This window comes from Podarcis vaucheri (assembly GCF_965113315.1).
Source record: "Podarcis vaucheri genome assembly, chromosome: Z".
In the NCBI taxonomy this organism is placed as follows: domain Eukaryota; kingdom Metazoa; phylum Chordata; class Lepidosauria; order Squamata; family Lacertidae; genus Podarcis; species Podarcis vaucheri.
Genome location: NC_138758.1, coordinates 4,892,220 through 4,913,589, shown reverse-complemented (window position 1 = coordinate 4,913,589; position 21,370 = coordinate 4,892,220). Strand labels below are relative to the sequence as shown.

General features: G+C 42.5%; 1 protein-coding gene and 1 long non-coding RNA gene across 2 annotated transcripts; one reads left to right on the top strand and one right to left on the bottom strand.

The window, feature by feature from the left end:
• Positions 1 to 1,243: 1,243 nt before the first annotated feature.
• LOC309524060 lies at positions 1,244 to 4,383 on the top strand. Its single transcript, XR_014215769.1, has 2 exons — positions 1,244 to 2,697; positions 2,954 to 4,383. It is a non-coding gene; the product is annotated as an uncharacterized lncRNA (long non-coding RNA).
• HTATSF1 (HIV-1 Tat specific factor 1) lies at positions 3,982 to 20,850 on the bottom strand. Its single transcript, XM_082208425.1, has 9 exons — positions 20,557 to 20,850; positions 13,109 to 13,313; positions 12,657 to 12,704; positions 10,963 to 11,117; positions 10,551 to 10,714; positions 9,658 to 9,757; positions 7,843 to 7,932; positions 7,015 to 7,152; positions 3,982 to 5,512 (listed from the first exon to the last, which is right to left on the bottom strand). The coding sequence occupies exons 1-9, from the start codon at positions 20,725 to 20,727 to the stop codon at positions 5,228 to 5,230; spliced, it is 1,356 nt and encodes a 451-aa protein (XP_082064551.1). The 5' UTR covers positions 20,728 to 20,850; the 3' UTR covers positions 3,982 to 5,227.
• Positions 20,851 to 21,370: the final 520 nt, after the last annotated feature.

Here is a 21,370-nt window from a genome sequence, read left to right as displayed (position 1 = left end):
GCTTGCCTTGTGGGGGCTGGGGGTAGCGGCATAAGCGAAAATGGGCCTTCCAACAAATGTTTAATTCTACCTTTGTGCAGAGGACTGGTTTCAATATCTTCTATCTATCCAGGCCAGCAAGCATTATTAGATCTCAACAACATGTTCCAACCAGGCACAAATGCTCAAGGGAGTTTGCAAAGGAGGGCCGGTGTGAAGTATGGCCTGGCAAGAGCCCTGGGGGCCAGCTGAAAAGAGATGGAGGCCAGCATTTGTCTCCCACTCCAAGCCCTGAGGTGCTCCACCTCTCCCAACTGTCTAATTAGAGCCTATCAATGCTGCCTGTGTCAAGGGAGGGTAGACTTCAGGCTTGTTTGGATCAACTTTATTTTTCACTACAAGAACATCCACCCAAAGCTAGGTTCAAGAGACATGAAGTTAGAATTAAAGGGCAGGTTGCTTCTGGGCACATTCTGAAGCCTGGCCATTCGTTTTCAGCACCAGAACTGAGCTGAGCTCACACGAAAATGCATTCCTGATTATCGTTTTTCATTTTTACAGCCTAATTAGGTAAGTCACGTTGTTGCTACTTTTGTTAAGACAAGTGAGAGTCAGAAACCCTTGCTATCTACTGCAGGATCTCTGCTCTGAGAGCTTCCCATAGATCCTGCTCTACTTTCCAGGCACTTCTGGCCTACCTACAGTATGTAACCCTTATGTAAGCCTTAACCTGCCACCACTGCCCAGTGCCTTAACAATGGGCAGGCTGCTTCAACCAGAGCTTTTGCCAAGAGCTTTAATCCATACTCACCAGCTGATGATGCCTTGCCTGTGGAATCCTGTTCCCTGTATTAATGCAGGATTAAACCCTAAAGTTATGCCATCTGATTTGCAAGTTGGGTGTGATTTGAGGGAAATGACCTCATGGGCCAAATTGGACCATTGGTGGGGTAAGACTGGCCTGTAGGACAAAAGTTCCCCTCTCCTGCTGTAAGGCATTATGTATACATAGCACATGATATCAGTAAATAATACCACCACCTTCTTGGGCGTGTAGAGATAGTCCCTTTCACGCTGCTCTAGGTGGAGTGAGCAGACTGGGTATCTGGGCAGGTTGGCTGATCCTGCCCAGAAGCCCCTCTGCCAGGGTTATACACCTGGTTCTGGGGCTGACCACCCTCAGAGAAGGCCACGGTTAGCCACAGAAGATTTTAGGTTGGAAATACTGCATCAGAATTGCAACGATTTTATTCTGCCCGTCGACCAAACCTGAAACAATGAACATTGTAAGGTAAATTTGTGCTATACCGAAAACACACAAACTTGAGTCACAGAACTTGTATTCTCATAACAGGGTAGCCATTTCAATTCCAGAAATATTTTATTTAAAATTAACTATCACACTAGTCAGTTAATAAAGTCTAGTACAACTAAACTTACACAAAAAAATATTTCAATCTGAATGACCTTTCCTTTAAAAAAGTTATTTTCAGTTTTTCATCATTAACATCATTCAAACTTAAATTTAACAATATTTATACAATTGCGGGATTCGCTGAACCCCTGGACTCCCCCCCCCCCGGTTTTCCACAGATACACTTTTTAATTTTTACCGCATTTAATTACATATATCCAACTTTAATTAAATCCTTATTTAATCCTTTACCTATTAAAAATTCTAAGTGCTAAATCAATCCTGCTAACGTCTTTAAATCAATTTTTACATTGTTCCTTAATGTACTCTATAATTTTATACCATTCTTTTTAAAATTTACAATCATCTGGGTGTCTGATCTTCCCAGTCATTTTCGCCATTTCTGCAGTCCATCATCTTCACTATCCACTCTTCCTTGGTTGGCATTTCCTCTTCATTACATCTCTGGGCAAAAAGCATTCTTGCAGCTGTTGTTGCATACATAAACAGTCTTTTTAAGTCCTCTGGTATTTCTTCTCCTGTAATGCCTATTAAAAAAGCTTCAGGGTGTTTCTTTTACAAATATTATCTTAAATATTTTTTTCAGTTCATTATACAGTATGTAATTTCCCAGAATGCTCTAGCCTTTTTGCACATCCACATGTGGCATAACATGCCTTCATTCTCTTTGTACTTCCAACATATGTTGGTAGTGGTTTTGTACATTTTCGCTGATCTTGTGCGAGTCAAATACCATTGGTACATCATTTTCATATAACTTTCTTTCAATGTACAGCATGCTGTGAACTTCAAATCCTCCCTCCATAATCTTTCCCAGTCAGCCAAGTTGTATATTGTACCCTACATCTTTTATCTAATAAATCATTACTGCTTTTACCTCTTCATCTTTAGTTTCCCATTCCAACAGTTTATACATTTTTGACAATAGTTTTTCATTATTTCCCAACAAATCCTTTTCAAACCTTGACAACTCTTTACTGAAACCCAATCCTTTGTCCAGCCTAAACAGATCGTTGGTGGTATTGTAACCAATCTGTTAATAAATGTCTTATATCCTCAATTTTTTTCACCTTTAATTGGTTTCCTACTTTGGTTAACAGTTCTTTGTAAGTTGCCCATTCACCTTCCATGTTTGTTTTTTTAACTGATATTGCTTCCAGTGGTGATAACCACCATGGAGTTTTACCTTCTAAAAGATTTTTGTATTTTCCCCATACAGCATAAATTGATTTTCTTACATGGTTCAGGAATTCCTTATGTACTTTTGTTTTTCCATACCAAAGGTATGCATGCCATCCAAATCTGTTATCATAACCTTCCAGATCTAATATATCTGAATTATTTACCGTTATCCATTAATGTAGCCAGCAGAGGCAGGGTGCCTCATAATATAGCTTTAAATCTGGCAATAGAATCTGCCTCTTTCCTTGGCATCCATTAGTAACTTATATTTAATCCTTGGCTTTCCTGCCTGCCAGATAAATTTAGATTATGTCCTTTTGCCATTGTTTGAAGTGTCCAGCTCCACTATCGGTATAGATTGGAATAAAAATAGCATTCTAGGCAATACATTCATTTTTATTATCAAGATGCTCCCAATTTCCTAAATGACCCAATCTTTGGGTGTTCCAATAATAATAATAAGAAGAAGAAGAAGAATAGAGGACTCCCTGGTCCTGAATGGGGTAACTGTGCCCCTGAAGGACCAGGTGTGCAGCCTGGGAGTCATTTTGGACTCACAGCTGTCCATGGAGGCGCAGGTCAGTTCTGTGTCCAGGGCAGCTGTCTAGCAGCTCCATCTGGTACGTAGGCTAAGACCCTATCTGCCCGCAGACTGTCTCGGCAGAGTGGTGTATGCTCTGGTTATCTCCCGCTTGGACTACTGCAATGCGCTCTATGTGGGGCTACCTTTGAAGGTGATCCAGAAACTACAACTAATCCAGAATGCGGCAGCTAGACTGGTGACTGGGTGCGGCCACCGAAACCACATCTTGAAAGACTACATTGGCTACCAGTACGTTTCCAAACACAATTCAAAGTGCTGGTGCTGACCTTTAAAGCCCTAAACCGCCTCGGTCCAGTATACCTGAAGGAGCGTCTCCACCCCTATCGTTCAGCCTGGACACTGAGGTCCAGCACTGAGGGCCTTCTGGCAGTTCCCTCACTGCAAGAAGCGAAATTACAGGGAACCAGGCAGAGGGCCTTCTTGGTAGTGGCGTCTGCCCTGTGGAACGCACTCCCATCAGATGTCAAGGAAATAAACAACTGCCTGACTTTTAGAAAACATCTGAAGGCAGCTCTGCTTAGGGAAGTTTTTAATGTTTGATGTATTTATCGTGTTTTTAATATTCAATTGGGAGTCGCCCAGAGTGGCTAGGGAAACCCAGCCAGATGGGCGGTCTATAAATAAATTGTTGTTGTTGTTGTTCCTGGGTGTACAGATAGTATCTAAAAATAACCCCGACAACACTAGAATGAACACTCATTGTTCACTCAGATTCCTAGTTTTCATATGGAAATGCTTTTTCATCTGTTGGCAGCAAGTTCAAGCAAGCAAACAGTCCAAATGTGATGCAAATTTAATCTCTCTTTAATTTTTTTAAAACATAATCCCATATTCCCAAATACAAAACAGGTATGCTAAACATTAAGAGGAAGACGCCCACTGCTGCTCATTCTCATCACAGAAATTCATGGTTCCTCATTATGTCTGAATTGAGCTTAAAAACAGTAACAGTTTGGTGGTTTTTAGTGCAGTTGATTTGATAGATCTTGTTAAAAATGATATTGGAAAATAATTTTATATACAACATTTGGAAGCCAGGTACATTTAAAACCAAAACACAAATGTTTGCTAGTTCTGAATGGTTTGCATCTATAAACAAACATCTGTGTTTTAAAATCTGAGCAACAATTTTGAGAGGGAATCGCAAAACAATTTTGCTTGTAGTCTCCTGTAGTAAAACCAAGTATACCAAAAAACAGGCTCTATATGCTCATCACCCTTGACAAATGCCTGAAACCAAACTACAATTGAACACAGTAAGATGAAGAAAAGAATCACACTTCCACCACACAAGCTCTCGCTTTGTTTCCAATATGAATTTATCCTCAAAAAATTAAAAACAGAGATCAGTTAGGCTTATTTACACATTTTTCCTATTTGTCATCTAATCTCATCAGGATTTAAAATGAATTAAAATGAAAGGAGAACTTCAGTCATCTAAAACTTTGCATCCCAGGAGAGTACTTTCAGAACATTTATCTTTATTAATTGCGGGTGATAATTATTTTTTCCACTCCCCAGCTACATGTACAGGGTGCCAATACTGTAATGTATTCTCAGTGATCTGTTATTTTAAAAGTGCATAGTATCAGGAAAGCCAGCTCATCCATAAAAGTACTGGATCATCCAAAGATTGGGGCATTTAGGAAATTGGGAGAAAAAAAATTAAAAGCCTTCATACCTCTGTAATTCTAAAGGTCATTGTGTAGTTAATAGGAACTGCAAGTCTGTACCTGCTTACAGTGATGGACTTTGAACACTTACAAGCAAAGGTATAATGTAAGACAGTTGGTCAGTTCAGCAGGCTCTTGGCAACTTATGGACACATACACACAGCTTGGACAGCAGCAGCAGATGATCATTAAATGCTGCTATTAATAAAACACTTCAAAAACACGCTGATGATATCTTAACAGGGTAATGCATATATATTCATTTGAATGCTGCCTGCAGTTGCTTCGAAGCACAGCATAACAGAGGTCTAAAGGTTACCCTACATACATGCTTTTACAAATGAGTTAAAGACGTTAGGTCTCTGCTTCCTCGTCACTGCCTGCAACGCTGCTGTCTGTGGATGCTGTGACATCTTCGTTGGTACTCTCGCCATTATCTCCTCTCTCAGCTGCTTCACCCTTTGGGCCACCCTCAGATGCACTATTATCTTTAGATGGCTGAACTCCTTCTGGGAGCTGGACACCAGTTTCCGAAGAATCTGCATCAGATGCTGTTTTCGGCATTTCTGTATTTGGATCACCTAAAAACTTCTGCCAACCCTTCAGTCTCTCTTCCCTTTCTCTTGAAGTCTCCTCGACCTGCGATCACATATGAAAGTAAATGTAAATGTTTTGTGCCAAAAAGGGGGTGGGGGAGCTTTTTGCTTGTGACTTAATAATCAAAGCTTCAAAAACCTAACCAAAACCTATGTTAAGTATTACATTTATATTGCAGGAATGCCCCTCAAACCTAAAGTAAATTAACTGCACTAAAAACACACACACATAAAACTCTTATGAACAAACAGTACAAGAAGACTTAAGGCTGCTGAAAGCCTAAGTGGATTTAAGTGTGAGACAGACCTAGGTTTCAGTGTCTTCTGTATACAATGCTTTAAATATCAGATCTAAATTCAGGTGAGTATCACATAAAATGTATGATCTATAAGACCGACCAGATTTTTAAAACTCTTATTTATTACATTTATATACCACACTTCATCTCAAGTTCACAGAATAAATATCTGTACCCATCCTAGTCTCAGTTTAAGATGTCTAATAATCTTCTGTATGATGGTATTAAAAACGGTAAACTAAACAAACAAAAACAAATTAATAAAATTTCAAAATGATGAATTGGGATCCAACTCAATTTAGATTGCATTCCTGGATACACTCGTCTAAGAATAAGTGCTGTTGAGCTCAAAGGGACTTCCTTGTGAATAGATCTGTGCTGTGAATTACACTGGCCCCACTCAAATCAACTTGAAAAGTTAATAATTCCTTAGTTAATTCCATTGAAATAAATGGGATTTGTGGAACTAAAGAATGTTCCTATACATCTTTGCTAATAAGTAAGCTGCACCAAACCCAAAGGGACTTGCAGTGATCTATAATCATTTCCTCCTATGTCCCCTCTGTTGTCTCCCTTCTATTGTTTCCTGAATTATACACCACCATGAGAATCTTTTCATTCTTTGTAAAGCAACATGTATATGGAAAGCTCTGCATTAATAGTAATAAGCTGGACGGGCCCCGGGGATGAGGGGAGAATGTAACAGCATGTTATGCCACAGGCTAAATTTAAGGTGACTTTTTTTTGTTATGGGTTAAAAGGGACATGCTTTGCTACACCACTTCAAAAAGGGGCTCATTCCCGCGGGGGAAGGGAACCAAAATTCTTATTGGAATCATGACTGCAGAGCAAAACTTAAAGTGAGAAAGTACTTGGAAAATATAAAGTACTCAAATTTCCAATTCTCCGTTGTGATTATGAATGCCTGAGATCCAGAGCTTTCACCCTTGGCTAGCCGGCCACAGGGGATGTGTTGGTTTCTAACCTACAGTAGGATTCCTGAAAGCAGCCTCTATGTAATGCATCATATACAGACATAGCTTCAAATATCTCTCAAACAGCTAAAAGCCCTGTTTAGGGAAGCTTTTAATGTTTAATAGGTTATTGTATTTTAGTGTTTTGTTGGAAGCCGCCCAGAGTGGCTGGGGAAACCCAGCCAGATGGGCAGGATATAAATAATAAGTTGTTGTTGTTGTTGTTGTTGTTGTTGTTGTTGTTGTTGTTGTTGTTGTTGTTAGAGACACACCTGATAATCTGTTACACCATCCCATGTCTCCACAGAGAGCTGACGTCCACCAAACCATCGCCCGTTGAGTGCCTGTTTGCAGACATCTCCTTCTTCTGCTTCTTTAAATGACACAGAAGCAACACCATCTGGGTGCCTCTATAAAAACAAAAGAGAGCCAGAGGCTATCAAATCCAATCTAGGCCTTTATACACTTAAACATAATGACAGATTTCAGAAGACTACTGGGACTTCAAGAGCAAGAACACTATAAAAGTACCATGGTACAAGAGAATCACTTCCAGAAAGAAAGAAACTCTGAAAACATTATGAGATGGCTATCATCACACCATATTCCTAAATATCTTAAATATTTGTCAGCCTATATACTTACAATGGCAGTATCAACATCAGAATTCTATAGCTGCTTAAACACATTCTTGCGAGGCACCATCTTCACTGACTGTCTGTCTGTTTAGTATGGTGTACTAGACGGAATAATAGATTTTCTACCTGGGAGACCTAGAATCCGTTCCCTGTTCAGACACAATGGTGTCTTGGTGGTCTTAGTTCACATCTCTCAATCTAACCTACCTTGCAGGATAGCTGTGAGGATCAAGAGGAGAGGAAGAAGACAGAGGAATACCACTCTGAGCTCCTCAGGAGGATGGGGGCTATTTATTAATAAAGTGAAGCATTTTAAATCCAAGAAACTTTAAACGTATCTGGCAGTTAATCTAAACTTCTTCTAAAACAGTTTCTCAAAAAAAAGCAAAATATTTAACACTGAATACAATTTAAGTATCTGCTACATACAGCTAACAACTACGATCATGTAAAATTACCTACGTCAAATAGAATGACTTTCTTTACTTGTCCAAACTTTTCACATTCTGTCCGAAGATCTTCTCTTATCTCATTTAGCACTAAAGGATCTTCCTGCAAAAAGATCCAGTTACAAGATTACGTCTTAAAAGCATTTTCCAACATTGCTTCAGAAACAAGAATTTCCACATACTGGCTATACCATCCTGAGACACTAAGCCAATCCTGGCCAAACTGTCTAATGAGTATTATTGAAATTGGGTTTCATATTCATCTGATGCTCAAAGCATAACTCCAAAAGAAAAACGTCTTCCTTACAGGACAGAATGCTCCTGGTCAACATTAATGGAATCTTAGCAGGGCTACTGTGTTGCCCATGTGAAAAAGAACAAGTGGTATAAATGAACAAAGTATACATGAAATAAAATATCCTTTTACAATATTTTCTTAGAATTAAAAGAACCACATCTTTAAATTCAGGCAGGTAGCCATGTTGGACTGACACAGTCAAAATAAATTTTTTTAAAATAGTCCAGTAGCACCTTAGAGACCAACTAAGTTTGTTCTAAATACAGTGGTGGCCTCGCAAGACGAAATTAATCTATTCCGCGAGTCTCTTCGTCTTGCGGTTTTTTCGTCTTGCTAAGCACGGCTATTAGCGGCTTAGCGGCTATTAGCGGCTTAGCGGCTATTAACGGCTTAGAGGCTTTAAGAAAAAGGAAACAAACTCGCAAGAAGTCGCAAGACGTTTCATCTTGCGAAGCAAGCTAATAGGGAAATTCGTCTTGCGGAACGACTCAAAAAACGGAAAACTCTTTCGTCTTGCTCGTTTTTCGTCTTGCGAGGCATTCGTCTTGCGAGGTACCACTGTATAAGCTTTTGTGTGCATGCATACTTCTTCAGATACCTATCATGTATCTTTTTCACGGCCTAAGACCCTCGTTCCTACGGGACCGCCTCTCCCAGTATGCCCCAGGTCCCGGGCCCTAAGGAAGTTAGATTAGCTTCAACCAGAGCCACGGCCTTTTCAACTCTGGCTCCGCCTGGTGGAACGCTCTGCCTCATGAGACCAGGGCCCTGCAGGATCTGATTTCTTTCCGCAGGGCCTGTAAGACAGAGTTGTTCCGCCTGGCCTTTGGCTTGGAGCCAATTTGATTCCCTCCCCCTTTCTTTTTTCTTTTTCCTTTCTCCTCCTATGATGAGGCTGCATTTTAATACAGTGGTGCCTCGCAAGACGAAATTAACTCGTTTCGCGAGTTTTGTCGTCTTGTGATTTTTTTCGTCTTGCGAAGCACGGTGTTGGGAAAGTTTTGGAAAAGCTTCAAAAATCACCAAAGTCTTTTAAAACCTCAAAAAAGGCTACCACACCGCGTTCTATTAGTTGCTCCTCGAAGTCACAACTGTATTAACGGTGTTAAGAAAAAGGAAACAAACTTGCAAGACGTTTCTGTCTTGCGAAGCAACTCAAAAAACAAAAAACCCTTTCGTCTTGTGAGTTTTTTGTCTTGCGAGGCATTCGTCTTGCGAGGTACCACTGTATTTTAATGTTTCAATATTTTAATTGTTATCTTTTAATCTTGTTTTTAAGTTGTATTCATTCAACTTGTTTTTATTATTGCTTGTTAGCTGCCCTGAGCCTGGCCTTGGCTGAGGAGGGCAGGGTATAAATAAAAATTATTATTATTATTATTATTATTATTATTATTATTATTAGTTGGTCCTAAAAGGCATGCTGCAGTTTCAGTTTAGATTCTTTTCCTAGCATGACTACCTGCACTTGCCATTCCCAGCTTTTGTGCCTTACATTAAAAAAGGGGGGCGTGTGATGTGCTTCCCTACCTCAAAATCGCTTGGGTGGAACATATTCCTGATAATGATAACACGCTCGTGCCGCATTCGAACACTGCCATCTTTCTTCTCCGGTCTCCAATCCAGCAGTCTAATGAAATGAAGCAATAGTAAGGGGTTGGGGCTGATCTCTTCAGTTTCTATAAGAGTTTGTTGGGGGAAAACCATTAAATTTGATACTTCCTAAATCAAGGTCTCAGCACCGGCAGTTATTTCATAACACATAATGAAGCTAGCAATCTGAATCTGAAAAACTATTGGAAAACCACCTGATTTAAGTCTCTGGCAATTTAAAGAAGGCTGCAATCCCATACTCACTTACCTCGGGCTAAGCCCCACTGAACTCAGCACCAGCAGTATATATTTAGTTTGAAGCTAGTCCCTTGTGAAATTTGGAGCAGCTTTTGAGATAAAGGTATCAGGCAGCTGCTGTAAAAAAAAAACTGTGGTAAAAATGTCACACCACTAGAGTAAGCCCTCAACTTACATGGAGGTTACATTCTGGAGATCTAAAGCCAATATCACGGATGCAAGGCCAGGTGCAACTGTCAAAGTATTTTCCCCCTGACATCTACCTCCCTTTTCATTTTTACAATTCTTCTTTCTTTTTTTGCCAAGCATGTATAGCTGCAGGCTTACTCTACTTAATACAAAAATAAGTGTGGACATAGCTTTAAACGACAGCACACTCAGTATCAACAAAATATCCTGAAGTTTAGAAATCATAAAAGGTATAACAGCCAACTGCAAGGTGTGCCAGACAGTTTAGAAACTTTGTTTCACTGGTTTAAATGAATGACATATTTTTAGATTTCAGGTTTTAGCCTGTATATTTCATCCCAGTAATGTAAAAGCCAATTTTATTTACAGAAATGACTACACACTTTTGTTGTTGAGACAGCTTCTTCTTGTAGTCCTTGCATTTCTTTTTCTTCTTGCTGGCATCGTACTCCCCCTTTGGTTGAAACTGTGCAACTTCCACATGCAATTTGTAGCCTCTAATTTCATTTTCATCCAATAGTTTTAATGCTAATTCAACAGATTCTCTCTATTATTAAAAATAAAAACAAAAAATTAGAAGAGGTAATTCAGACTTAGGTGGAAGGACTCTTACCTGCCATCTAAACAACAAAGTCTGGCTTGTGAAGAGGTAAAACTTACAAAAAAAATTACCATAATAAGCTACCTTGAAGTCCCAGTGACTGCTCAAAATAAAAATAAAATTCAAAGTAACAAAGAGACAAGTGAAAGGCTGAAAGCATCATTGTGAAAGTATAACTGAAGCATACAACTAACCTTTAAGTAGCAGCAGAGCCCATCTCCTTTAAGATTTCCTTCTTTGTCTTTGTAAAGTTTAATTTTAGGCTCCTCTGTTTGTGGATCACGCATAACAATACCACATTTTGACATAACCTGCACAAACTCATCTTTTGTAATGTCTGGTGGCAAACCTGTGGAAATAAATTTAAACAATTGCAAGAAATACACCTGCCAACTTCACAAAATCAATTTATACAGAAGAATCAAATAGAGGATTCTAACTTATCACAAGGTTCCTGGTGTTCTTCAATATACCTTTAGTCTTCCCTACTCACACGCTTTCTGGCATTATCTCCTGGCTTTTGGACTTAAGAACACAGTGGAAGATCCCAAAGTATGTGCCACGCAGTGAATTGTTTTAATGAAAGCAGGTATTTCTTGCGGTATAAAGCACAGCTCACTCTCCCTCCCTTTTCCAGAGTTGAAATCTGATAGTCCTGACCCAGAGGAGCCTTCCAGAATGAATCCATGGAAAGCATCTGGAACTTCAAACATCAACTCTGCTTTGGCATGTTCAGGAGCAGACAGGACAGGAGCAGAAGTTGCAGGAGGGGGTACTAGGAAGGAAAGGAGTCACAGTCCTCGTGTTTCAGTGCCACAAAAAGGGTTTTATGGACAACTGACGTAAGCTGGAGAACTGCATCAGGGATGCAGAGCTGAAGAGAGACACACTCTGGCTTCTGCTACCCACCAAGAGATCTGGAGCAAGAGAGAGATCAATCTGGTCCCATTCAACAGCTGCTAAAGTATAGCTGTTCCACGCCTAATTTCCTTTTATTTCCCCATTTCATTAACGTATATACTTTTTGTATTTCAACAGAAATATGTCAGATTGTAAGCCTGCAGGCAGCAACTTTCTTAACTTTTAATATCTGTACAGTACTTGGAAAATTGTAAGCACTTTGCAAGTGTTGAACAACAGAAAGGGGTCATAATTCACATGCTTTGTATGCAGAAAGTCCCAGATTCAACCCCTGGCATCCCCAGAAAGGGCTGGAAAGGCTCTTCAGAAACCTAGAGGGCCACTGGCAGCGTAGGCATTTTTCTGTTGGATGGACCAATGGCCTGACTTGCTATAAGACAGCTTTCTAACTTGGATGGAATGAGCTTGCCTAAAGGGGATTTGTTAGCAGTTGCAGGTCCCACTTGCCTAAGAGTCAGTAGTATCCACATCACCACTAGATGGACAAAGTGTGGCTCTCAATTATAGTTAAGCAGAAAAGCAATGGAGAAGGTAGGAGGCTGGCAAAAAATTCACACATTTCAGCATAAATAACTTCTGCGTAATAATTTCTGTTACGTGTTTCTCAAATATACGCACAGAACCCAGTTTTTAATAGGTTATTTTGTTGTTAGCGTTACCCACCTACAATTTCCCTGGTGGTATTGTTTTGTTTTGTTTTATTATTTTATTTTATTTTATTTCCTATATTCCAGCTAGCTAAACTGTATTAAAATCCTGAATAAAATTCCATCATTTTTCTCTTCTTCAACTTCCATAAAGGTTTTGCTCCACTGCAAAGCTTTTATGCAATCCAAAGTAAAATAATATATTTTTAAAGTATATTCAGATACATCTGTCTTCCTAACCATAAGGTTTGACTTTCAACCATAAGGCTTCCCAATGCAGCTTCAGCAATCTGCAAATGCCAAGGGTTTTTTTTTCTTACCTGTCACATATACATTTGTGTTTCTCTGTTCTTCAACATGAAACCATCCTAAGGAGCAGATCATGATTAGATTAGTTATGTTGCAGTTCTAAACCAGCACATGAGACCACAGAAATTCACATGAGACCATAGAGAACTGCTGCCAATCAGAGCTGACACTATTGGGCTAGACAGACAAACGGTCTGACATGACCTAAGGCAGTTTCCTATATTCACATTTATGCAGCTTTACCAAAGATCACAAATCATTAAAAGTTGCCTGTCATTTGATTCTTTAAAATTTAGACTTTCAGAAGAGATTAAGTAGTCTTTCTGAATGGTAATGAGATCTTTCAGTATGAAGATGCATGCAACATTGCCACTGAAGCTGTTAAATGCTCAACTCCACAGAAACAGACATTTCTTCTTGAGCAGCAGACTACTTCTAAGTCATGCACAACGGGGCCCCTTGCCTGCATCAGGTTTTCTTTTCTCTCCTCTTTGTTTAAGATCTGTTGCCTGAGATGCTTTTGGATCTGTTGGCTGCTGGATCTTGATATTCTTTGAATCTTTAGGAGTTTTAGATTCAGTCTTTGTAAGAGATGCAGATGAATTATCTGAACTTTCAGTGGGGAAGCCATAGTTAGCATGATATGTTGCCAGGAAATCTTCAGTAACCTAAAAGAGAATTCAGAGTAGAGACAGATAAGGAATTCCGTCTGAGCTACTAGGTAAAGGTAAAAGTAAAGGACCCTTGGATGGTTAAGTCCTGTCAAATTTGACTATGGTGTGCAGCGCTCATCTCCGCTTTCAGGCTGAGGGAGCTGGTGATTGGCTGCAGACAGTTTTTCCAGGTCATGTGGCCAGCATGATTAAACAGCTTCTGGTGCAACAGGACACTGTGACGAGTGCCAGAGCACGTGGAAATGCCATTTCCCTTCATGCCACAGTGGTACCTATTTATCTACTTGCACTGGCATGCTTTTGAACTGCTACATTGGCAGGAGCTGGGACACAGCAACGGCAGATCACCCTGGCATGTGGATTCAAACTGTCGACCTTGCAATTGGGAAGCCCAAGAGGTTCAGTGGTTTAGATCACAGCGCCACCTGCTCCCCAGAGCTACTACATGTGATAAATGTACCAATCTAAACACTGAAACAAATCATGATGATCATGTTCTATTTTTTAAATTATGGGGCAGAGGCCTTTCATAATGGAACTGCAAATGACAGTATAGGAGGACAAACATGCATCTTTTATAACAGCCTTCCCCAACATGGTGCTCTCCAGCTGTTTCTCACAACAGTTGCCATCAGTCCCAGCCAGCTGGTATACAAGGTATAAGGATGCTGCTATAGGTACATCAGTACAAGTCATTTTGTGAACCACAACAGCTTTGCATATCAATAATAATAATAATAATAATAATAATAATAATAATAATAATTTATTATTTATACCCCGCCCATCTGGCTGGGTTTCCCCAGCCACTCTGGGCGGCTTCCAAAAGAATATTAAAATACTGTGATACATCAAACATTAAAAGCTTCCCTAAATAGGGCTGCCTTCAGATGTCTTCTAAAAGTCTGGTAGTTGTTGTTCTCTTTGACATCTGGTGGGAGGGCATTCCACAGGGAGGGCGCCACTACCGAGAAGGCCCTCTGCCTGGTTCCCTGTAACTTGACTTCTCGCAGTGAGGGAACCGCCAAAAGGCCCTCGGTGCTGGACCTCAGTGTCCGGGTAGAACGATGGGGGTGGAGACGCTCCTTCAGGTAAACTGGACTGAGGCCGTTTAGGGCTTTAAAGGTCAGCACCAACACTTTGAATTGTGCTCGGAAACGTACTGGGAGCCAATGTAGGTCTTTCAAGACTGGTGTTATATGGTCTCGGTGGCCACTCCCAGTCACCAGTCTGGCTGCTGCGTTCTGGATTAGTTGTAGTTTCTGGGTCACCTTCAAAGGTAGCCCCACGTAGAGCGCATTGCAGCAGTCCAAGCGGGAGATAACCAGAGCATGCACCAATCTGGCGAGGCAGTCCGCGGGCAGATAGGGTCTCAGCCTACGTACCAGATGGAGCTGGTACACAGCTGCCCTGGACACGGATTTAACCTGTGCCTCCATGGACAGCTGTGAGTCCAAAATGACTCCCAGGCTGCGCACCTGGTCCTTCAGGGGCACAGTTACCCCATTCAGGACCAGGGAATCCTCCACACCTGCCCGCCTCCTGTCCCCCAGAAACAGTACTTCTGTCTTGTCAGGATTCAATCTCAATCTGTTTGCCGCCATCCATCCTCCAACCGCCTCCAGACACTCACACAGAACCGTCACCGCCTTCACTGGTTCGGATTTGAAAGAGAGGTAGAGCTGGGTATCATCTGCATACTAATGAACACCCAGCCCAAACCCCCTGATGATCTCTCCCAGCGGCTGCATGTAGATGTTGAAAAGCATGGGGGAGAGGACAGAACCCTGAGGCACCCCACAAGTGAGAGCCCAGGGGTCTGAACACTCATCCCCACCACCACTTTCTGAACACGGCCCAGGAGGAAGGAGTGGAACCACCGTATGACAGTACTCCCAGCCCCTCAAGACGGTCCAGAAGGATGTTATGGTCGATGGTATCAAATGCCGCTGAGAGATCCAGCAGAACTAGGAAACTAGGAAACAGCTCTCTAAGAGATTAAGTCCCTAATGATTTATATTTATCCTGAATGAACAACATTTGACAACCTATTAATAAGCATTCCCGAGGCAGCAAACAGAAAAATATAGAATGTGCTTTATACGGGATGAGTCTTTGAAAAGAGGTCCCGTGGAACATGTGTACTCTGTATCCATGGGGCCTCTTTTAAAGGACTCACCCTGTACAATAACAGCTTTTTAAAAAAGTAAGTAACCTCCTTGCACAGAGGCAGCATAAAATAATTTACAGCCAGGATTTCAAAAAAAAGCTAGAAAGTCTGGATAAATAAAAAATCTCTTCACCTAGACTACTGCTTGGTGTTAAGAAAGGGAAAGAGCTCTTTACCTTTTTGTTACTATATGTTGTTTTTAACTTTCCAATGTAACAGTGAACTACCCTAAGAAGGGATCTACAGGCCTGTTCACTGTGGCAAGTGTACATCCCCTATTGGACAAGGATGATGAGCTCCCCACCCAACTTTTGGCTGAGCACAGGAGCACAAGTATAAAGTGAATAACAGTTTCTCTCCCAAGAAACTGGAAATGGGGAAGGGGGGTGGAAGAGAAATTATGTCTGACCTGTGCAATTCTTTGCAGGTACTTCACCGTATCTGAAACAAAATATGACACTGATGCAATGCCATCTTTTTATTCCTTCTAAATTGTTCTTTGTAGCATTTTTTTTCATTATAATTTTATCTATTTATAAAACTTATAAGGACAACCCCTTACAAAATTCAAAAGGGTATGGCATTGTTTAATACAGAGGTGGCTAACTTGTTGCCTTCCAGATACTGCTGGACTCCTGCTCTCCTCATCCCTGAGCACTGGCCATGCTACTTGGGGTTGATGGGAATTAAAATTCAGTTACCATCTGGAAAGCCAAAGATTAGCCACCCCTAGCATAATGCAATAGTGTTTCCTTATAGGTTACTTTATCAAATGAACATTAAAAAGTACCGTATTTTTTGCACCATAACACTCACTTTTTTCCTCCTAGAAAGTAAGGGGAAATGTCTGTGCGTGCTATGGAGGGAATGCCTACGGGTGGCGGGGGGGATCTGCTGCAGTCGTGAGCAGAGGATCCATGGTTCCCCTTCCTTCCCTCCTCCATGGCTCGCTTTGAAACAGCAAAGCGGGAGAAGAGCCGCTGAGTGGCGAGGAGAGAGGGACAGAGAGCCTACGTCTTTAAAGGAGCAAAGCGGGAGAGGAGAGGAGCCGCTTACACAAGTGTAAGCGGCTCTTGTCCGGTTAGTTCCTTTAAAGCAAGCAGGCTCTCTGTCCCTCTCTCCTCCCCACTCAGCTCGCTAAATAGCAGCAAAGTTTTTCAGCTCGCTAAGCCGGGGATGAGCGGGGAGGAGGGAGAAAAGCAGAGCCTGCTTCCTTTAAAGGAGCAAAGCGGGAGAGGAGAGGAGCCTTCTCCCCTTATACCCCTCTTCTTCATTATTAGCAGCATCCTTCTCCACCCCCCCCCCCCGCACGCTCCTTGTCCCTTGAGTGCTTTTCCTTCCCTCCCCACTTAAAACGTGGTTACAAAGCACGGATCCACATGGATCCTCAGGAGTTTTGCACTGGGTCACCCCAAATTCACCATCAGATCACATAGCATGTCCATGGCTACATCTTGCACCAAAAAAATCACGCACCCACTGTTGCCTGGGGCCGCAGTGGTGCAAAAACGTGGTTACAAAGCATGGATCCATATGGATCCTCAGGATTTTTGCATTGGGCTACTCGAAACTCACTGTCAGATCACATGTCTGTGGCCACAGCATGAACCACAAAAATCATACATCCACTGTTTCGTTTAGAATATTTTTTTCCTTGTCTTCCTCCTCTAAAAACTGCGTGCGTGTTATGGTCGGGTGCGTGTTATAGAGCGAAAAATACCGTATTTCCCCGATTTAGTTTCATTTGTTAATGTTGATCTTTTTAGGAGATACTTTGGAGTTACACTATTGTACTCATATTAATACGCATAGTAGGAGAGCCCCAAGAGCTTCACTCACCCACCTTCCTCTTGGAAAATTCAGCACAGATAAAGTCTTCACACAGCACTTCCTTAAAACTATGGAACTCACTTTATGGAACAAGCTTTAAAAGAGGATTTGTGGACAGTAATGCTATCATTATGGCCACCAGCCACAAAGGATATACTCTGCCACCACAGTTGGGAGGCAGAAAGGCTTCTCAATACCCAGTTGCTGGAAACCACAGTAGGAGATAAGAGGGCTGTTGTGCTGGGGCCCCACTTGAGGGTTTCCCACTGGGGCATCCGGTTGGGCACTGTGGGTACAGGATGCTGGATTTATAAGGGTCATTGGCCTGATGCAGCAGGCTCTTCTTATATTCCTATTCCATTATTATTATTATTATTATTATTATTACTTTCCTCTTTACAAATTTCACTTAAAATTCTAAAATCAATTACGAAACACAAAGTGTTGTCTTCAAAGACAAATGCATGTACAGATGGGTAGGATACAAATAATAAAATTATTATTATTAGCTACATGGCATCAAAACAAACTTTGAAAATATTTTACATCACTGATTCAGCTCGCATCCACAGGGCACATGTCAATCTAAAACATTAAGATAATTCTCCACAGTGGCTGCCGTGGCAACTGAGCTGTGAGGGAAATTAATGCACTACTGTCAATAGACTGCAAATCAAGACCTTTTTGAAATAGTGTTTTTCTTCTTCAAAGTAAGTTTTATAATTCACATACTAAAAAACAAAACGGACAAAGGTCACTCCAAAGTAAATTTGCATATAAACATTAATTAACTCTGCCAATGTGGGGGCCAGGCATACATGGAATTTTTCCACATGAAATAAAAGTAAGTAAAAGACATAGATCTCCAATTTGTATTTCCTGGGAGGGAGGAATTGCTGCACTGCAAGGCACACCAGAGCAAAAACTACCAGTCCAATTCAGAGAATATTAAGAACAGCCCCAAAGCAAAAAGCTTGGCTAACATTAACACCACTTATTTGTATTCTGATTATAATTCCTTAACTGTACCCTAGCTCTAAGTGGCCCTGGGGCTGCGGGGGGTGGGCTTTGGCTCTGCAGATATTGCTGGGCTGTTTATTTTATTTATTTATTTATTAAATTTATTTGCTGCCCTATACCCAGAGGTCTCAGGGCAGTTCACAGAAAAGATTACAATATATAAAATCAAAATAAGAACAATGACCCAATAACACCCCCCAAAAAAGAGCCACATTTTAAAAGGGTACAGGATGTTGGATGTCAATCCGCTCAACCAAAGGTTAAAAAGGAACATTTTTGCCTGGCACCTAAAGCTGTATAATGAAAGTGCCAGGCAAACTCCCTGGGGAAAGCATTCCACAGACAGGGAGTCACTGCAGAAAAGGCCCTGTTCTCCTGCTTCCACCCTCCAGTCCTCTCAAGGAGGCACACGAAGGAGGGCCTCAGAAGATGATCTGAGAGTCCGGGTAGGTTCATATGGAAGAGGCAGTCCTTGAGGTATTGTGGTCCTGAACCGTTTAAAGCTTTATAGGTCAAAACCAGCACTTTGAATTGGGCCTGGAAACTAATTGGTAGCCAGTGCAGTCGGACCAGGATTGGTCTAATATGCTCAAACCGTCTTGCTCTGAGCAACCTGGCTGCTGAATTCTGCACTAGCTGAAGTTTCTGAGGCAGCCCTACATATAACACATTGCAATAATCTAACCTTGAAGTTACCAGAGCATAGACAACAGCTGAAGCTGATGGAAGGCACTCCAGACCACTGAGGCCACCTGAGCCTCCAGCAACATCAAAGGGTGAAAGAGTACCCCCAAGCTGCGAACCTGCTCCTTGAGAGGAAGTGTAACCCCATCAATAGCAGGCGATGTCCCAGTCATCTGGTCTGGGGAACCACCCACTAACAGTGCCTTAGTCTTATCTGGATTGAGCTTTAGTTTGTTGGCTCTCATCCAGTCCATTACTGAGGCAAGACACTGGTCCAGCATTTCCACTGCCTCACCTGCAGATGTAAAGGAGAAATAGAGCTAAGTGTCATCAGCATACTGCTGACAAAAAAATACTCCAAACCTCTGGATAACCCCACCCAGTGGTTTCATGCAGATGTTAAACAACATGGAGGATAGGATTGAGCCCTGTGCAACCCCACACTGAAGGTTCCACAGGGCTGAAAAGCATTCCCCAAGTAGCACCCTCTGGGAACGGCCATCCAAGTAGGATTGGAACCACCGCAAAGTGTTGCCACACACGCCTAGTTTGGAGAGTCGCTCCAGAAGGATACCATGGTCAATGGTATCGAAAGCCCAGAGGTTGAGAACAATTACCAGGGGCATGTATCCCTTCTCTCTCTCTTGACAGAAATCATACAGGGTGGCCAAAGCAGTTTCTGTGCCAAAACCAGGCCTAAACCCCGGTTGAAATTGATCCAGAAAAATCAGTTTCTTCCAAAAGCGCCTAGATCTGGTCCGTGACTACTCACTCTAGAACCTTGCCCAGGAAAGGAAGATTAGCAACTGGCCAGTAGTTAGTTAGGTTTTCTGAATTCAGGGGAGGTTTCTTAAGGAGTGGTTTTACCACTGCTTCTTTCAAACAGGCAGGGACCACCCCCTCTCTTAAAGAGGCATTGATCACCTCCCTGGCCCAGCTATTCCCTCCCTGCTGGTTTTTATCAGCCAAGAGGGGCAAGGGTCTAGACTCCAGAGTGCAAGTTGTTGCCCTGACTGATCAGCGCACCTTGTCCACATCCTCAAGCCTTACCAACTGAAACTCATCCAACAACAACAGGACTAGACTGTGCTCTGGACACCCCATGAGATACATCTGCTGCAACAGCAGAGTCAAAGTCTTGGTGGATGCAAGCAATTTTATGCTCAAAGTGTTTTGCAAACAAGTCACAGCGAGCTACCATTGGCTCCATCACCTCCTTTGGGCCAGCCTGTAAAAGGCCCCATACAAGCCCGGGCCACCAATATTACTATTATTATAACCATGATCATTATTAACCTGCACTCAGAACATTTTGGCCACTGTATAAATAGCAGCAATAAACGAGAGCAAGGCTACGCCATACTTTGCTCTGATTCTTGCTTTTATATTATGTATTTTGTGTTTTTGTGCTGTGAACCGCCTTGAGATCTTTGGCTGAAAGTCGGCATACAAACGTAATGAAATTAGAAGCAGAGAAACAGCGGCGGCGTCTTTCCCTGGCCGTACCATGACGTCACAGGCCCCGCCCCTCACCTTCGGGAACCAGGCCCTCTTGTCGCGATCCCACTCGTACTGCGTCCCGTCCGCCGGGTCCGTGTACGTGAAAGGGTCCTCGCCGCCTTCCTCGTCCTTCTTGCCGTACAGCTCCTGCAGCCGCAGCTGCTGGTAGAACTCCTCGTTCCGATCCGAGCCGCCGATACTCATGTTGTTGCCGGAGCCCAGGCTGGCGAGGTAGAAAACGCGCCTCACAAGCTAGGCCGCGCCTCAGATGCCGCCGCCGCCTCCTACTCCGGAGCCGCCGGACTGCACGAAGCCGTTCAGGGCGCCTGCGCGCGGGCTCGCACCACGGCTGCTCTTGCGCAGGCGCGGCCCCGCCCCGCTCCACATGCGACGCAAGTCCTGTCACATCTCCACACACGCCCCGCCTCACAACCGCCGGTTACGGAAGAAGCGAACGCCGCATGCGCGGGAAATGACCGTTACCCCTCCCCCCCGCACACTCCTTATTCTCCGTCTGTACGCGCAGAGAAATATTATTCACCTCAGTCCTTTTATTTATTTGTTTATTGGATTCGGTTGATGGTTTTATGATTTTCTACAAAAGGCTGAGGAGGAATTCCTCGCGCGCACACTGCGCAAGAGCGGAAGTCCGCGGGGAGAGAGGCAAAGGCGTAGCCGCGTGATGTGTATTTTTTAAAGCACCCAATTGAAAAGCGAGATCTGGGAGCCAATGAGAGACACGCCTCGTAATCTGGAGGGTGGGGGGACGAATGAGGGAGACCCAGCCCAGCCCCCCTTTTCATGAGAGCAAGGCGCACGTGCTCTGGTACCTGATAGTCCCATCAAG

Bases quoted from the DNA above. Each gene is read 5' to 3' on its own strand.
- HTATSF1 (XM_082208425.1), bottom strand. From the start codon at position 20,727: ATGAGTATCGGCGGCTCGGATCGGAACGAGGAGTTCTACCAGCAGCTG. The intron at 7,153-7,842 runs GTAGGTAATTTT...TTGTTTTTATAG, and splicing joins AGAAAGTCATTCTATTTGAC to AGGCACCCAGATGGTGTTGC. The intron at 5,513-7,014 runs GTGTGTCTCTAA...ATGTGATCGCAG, and splicing joins ATGGTGTAACAGATTATCAG to GTCGAGGAGACTTCAAGAGA.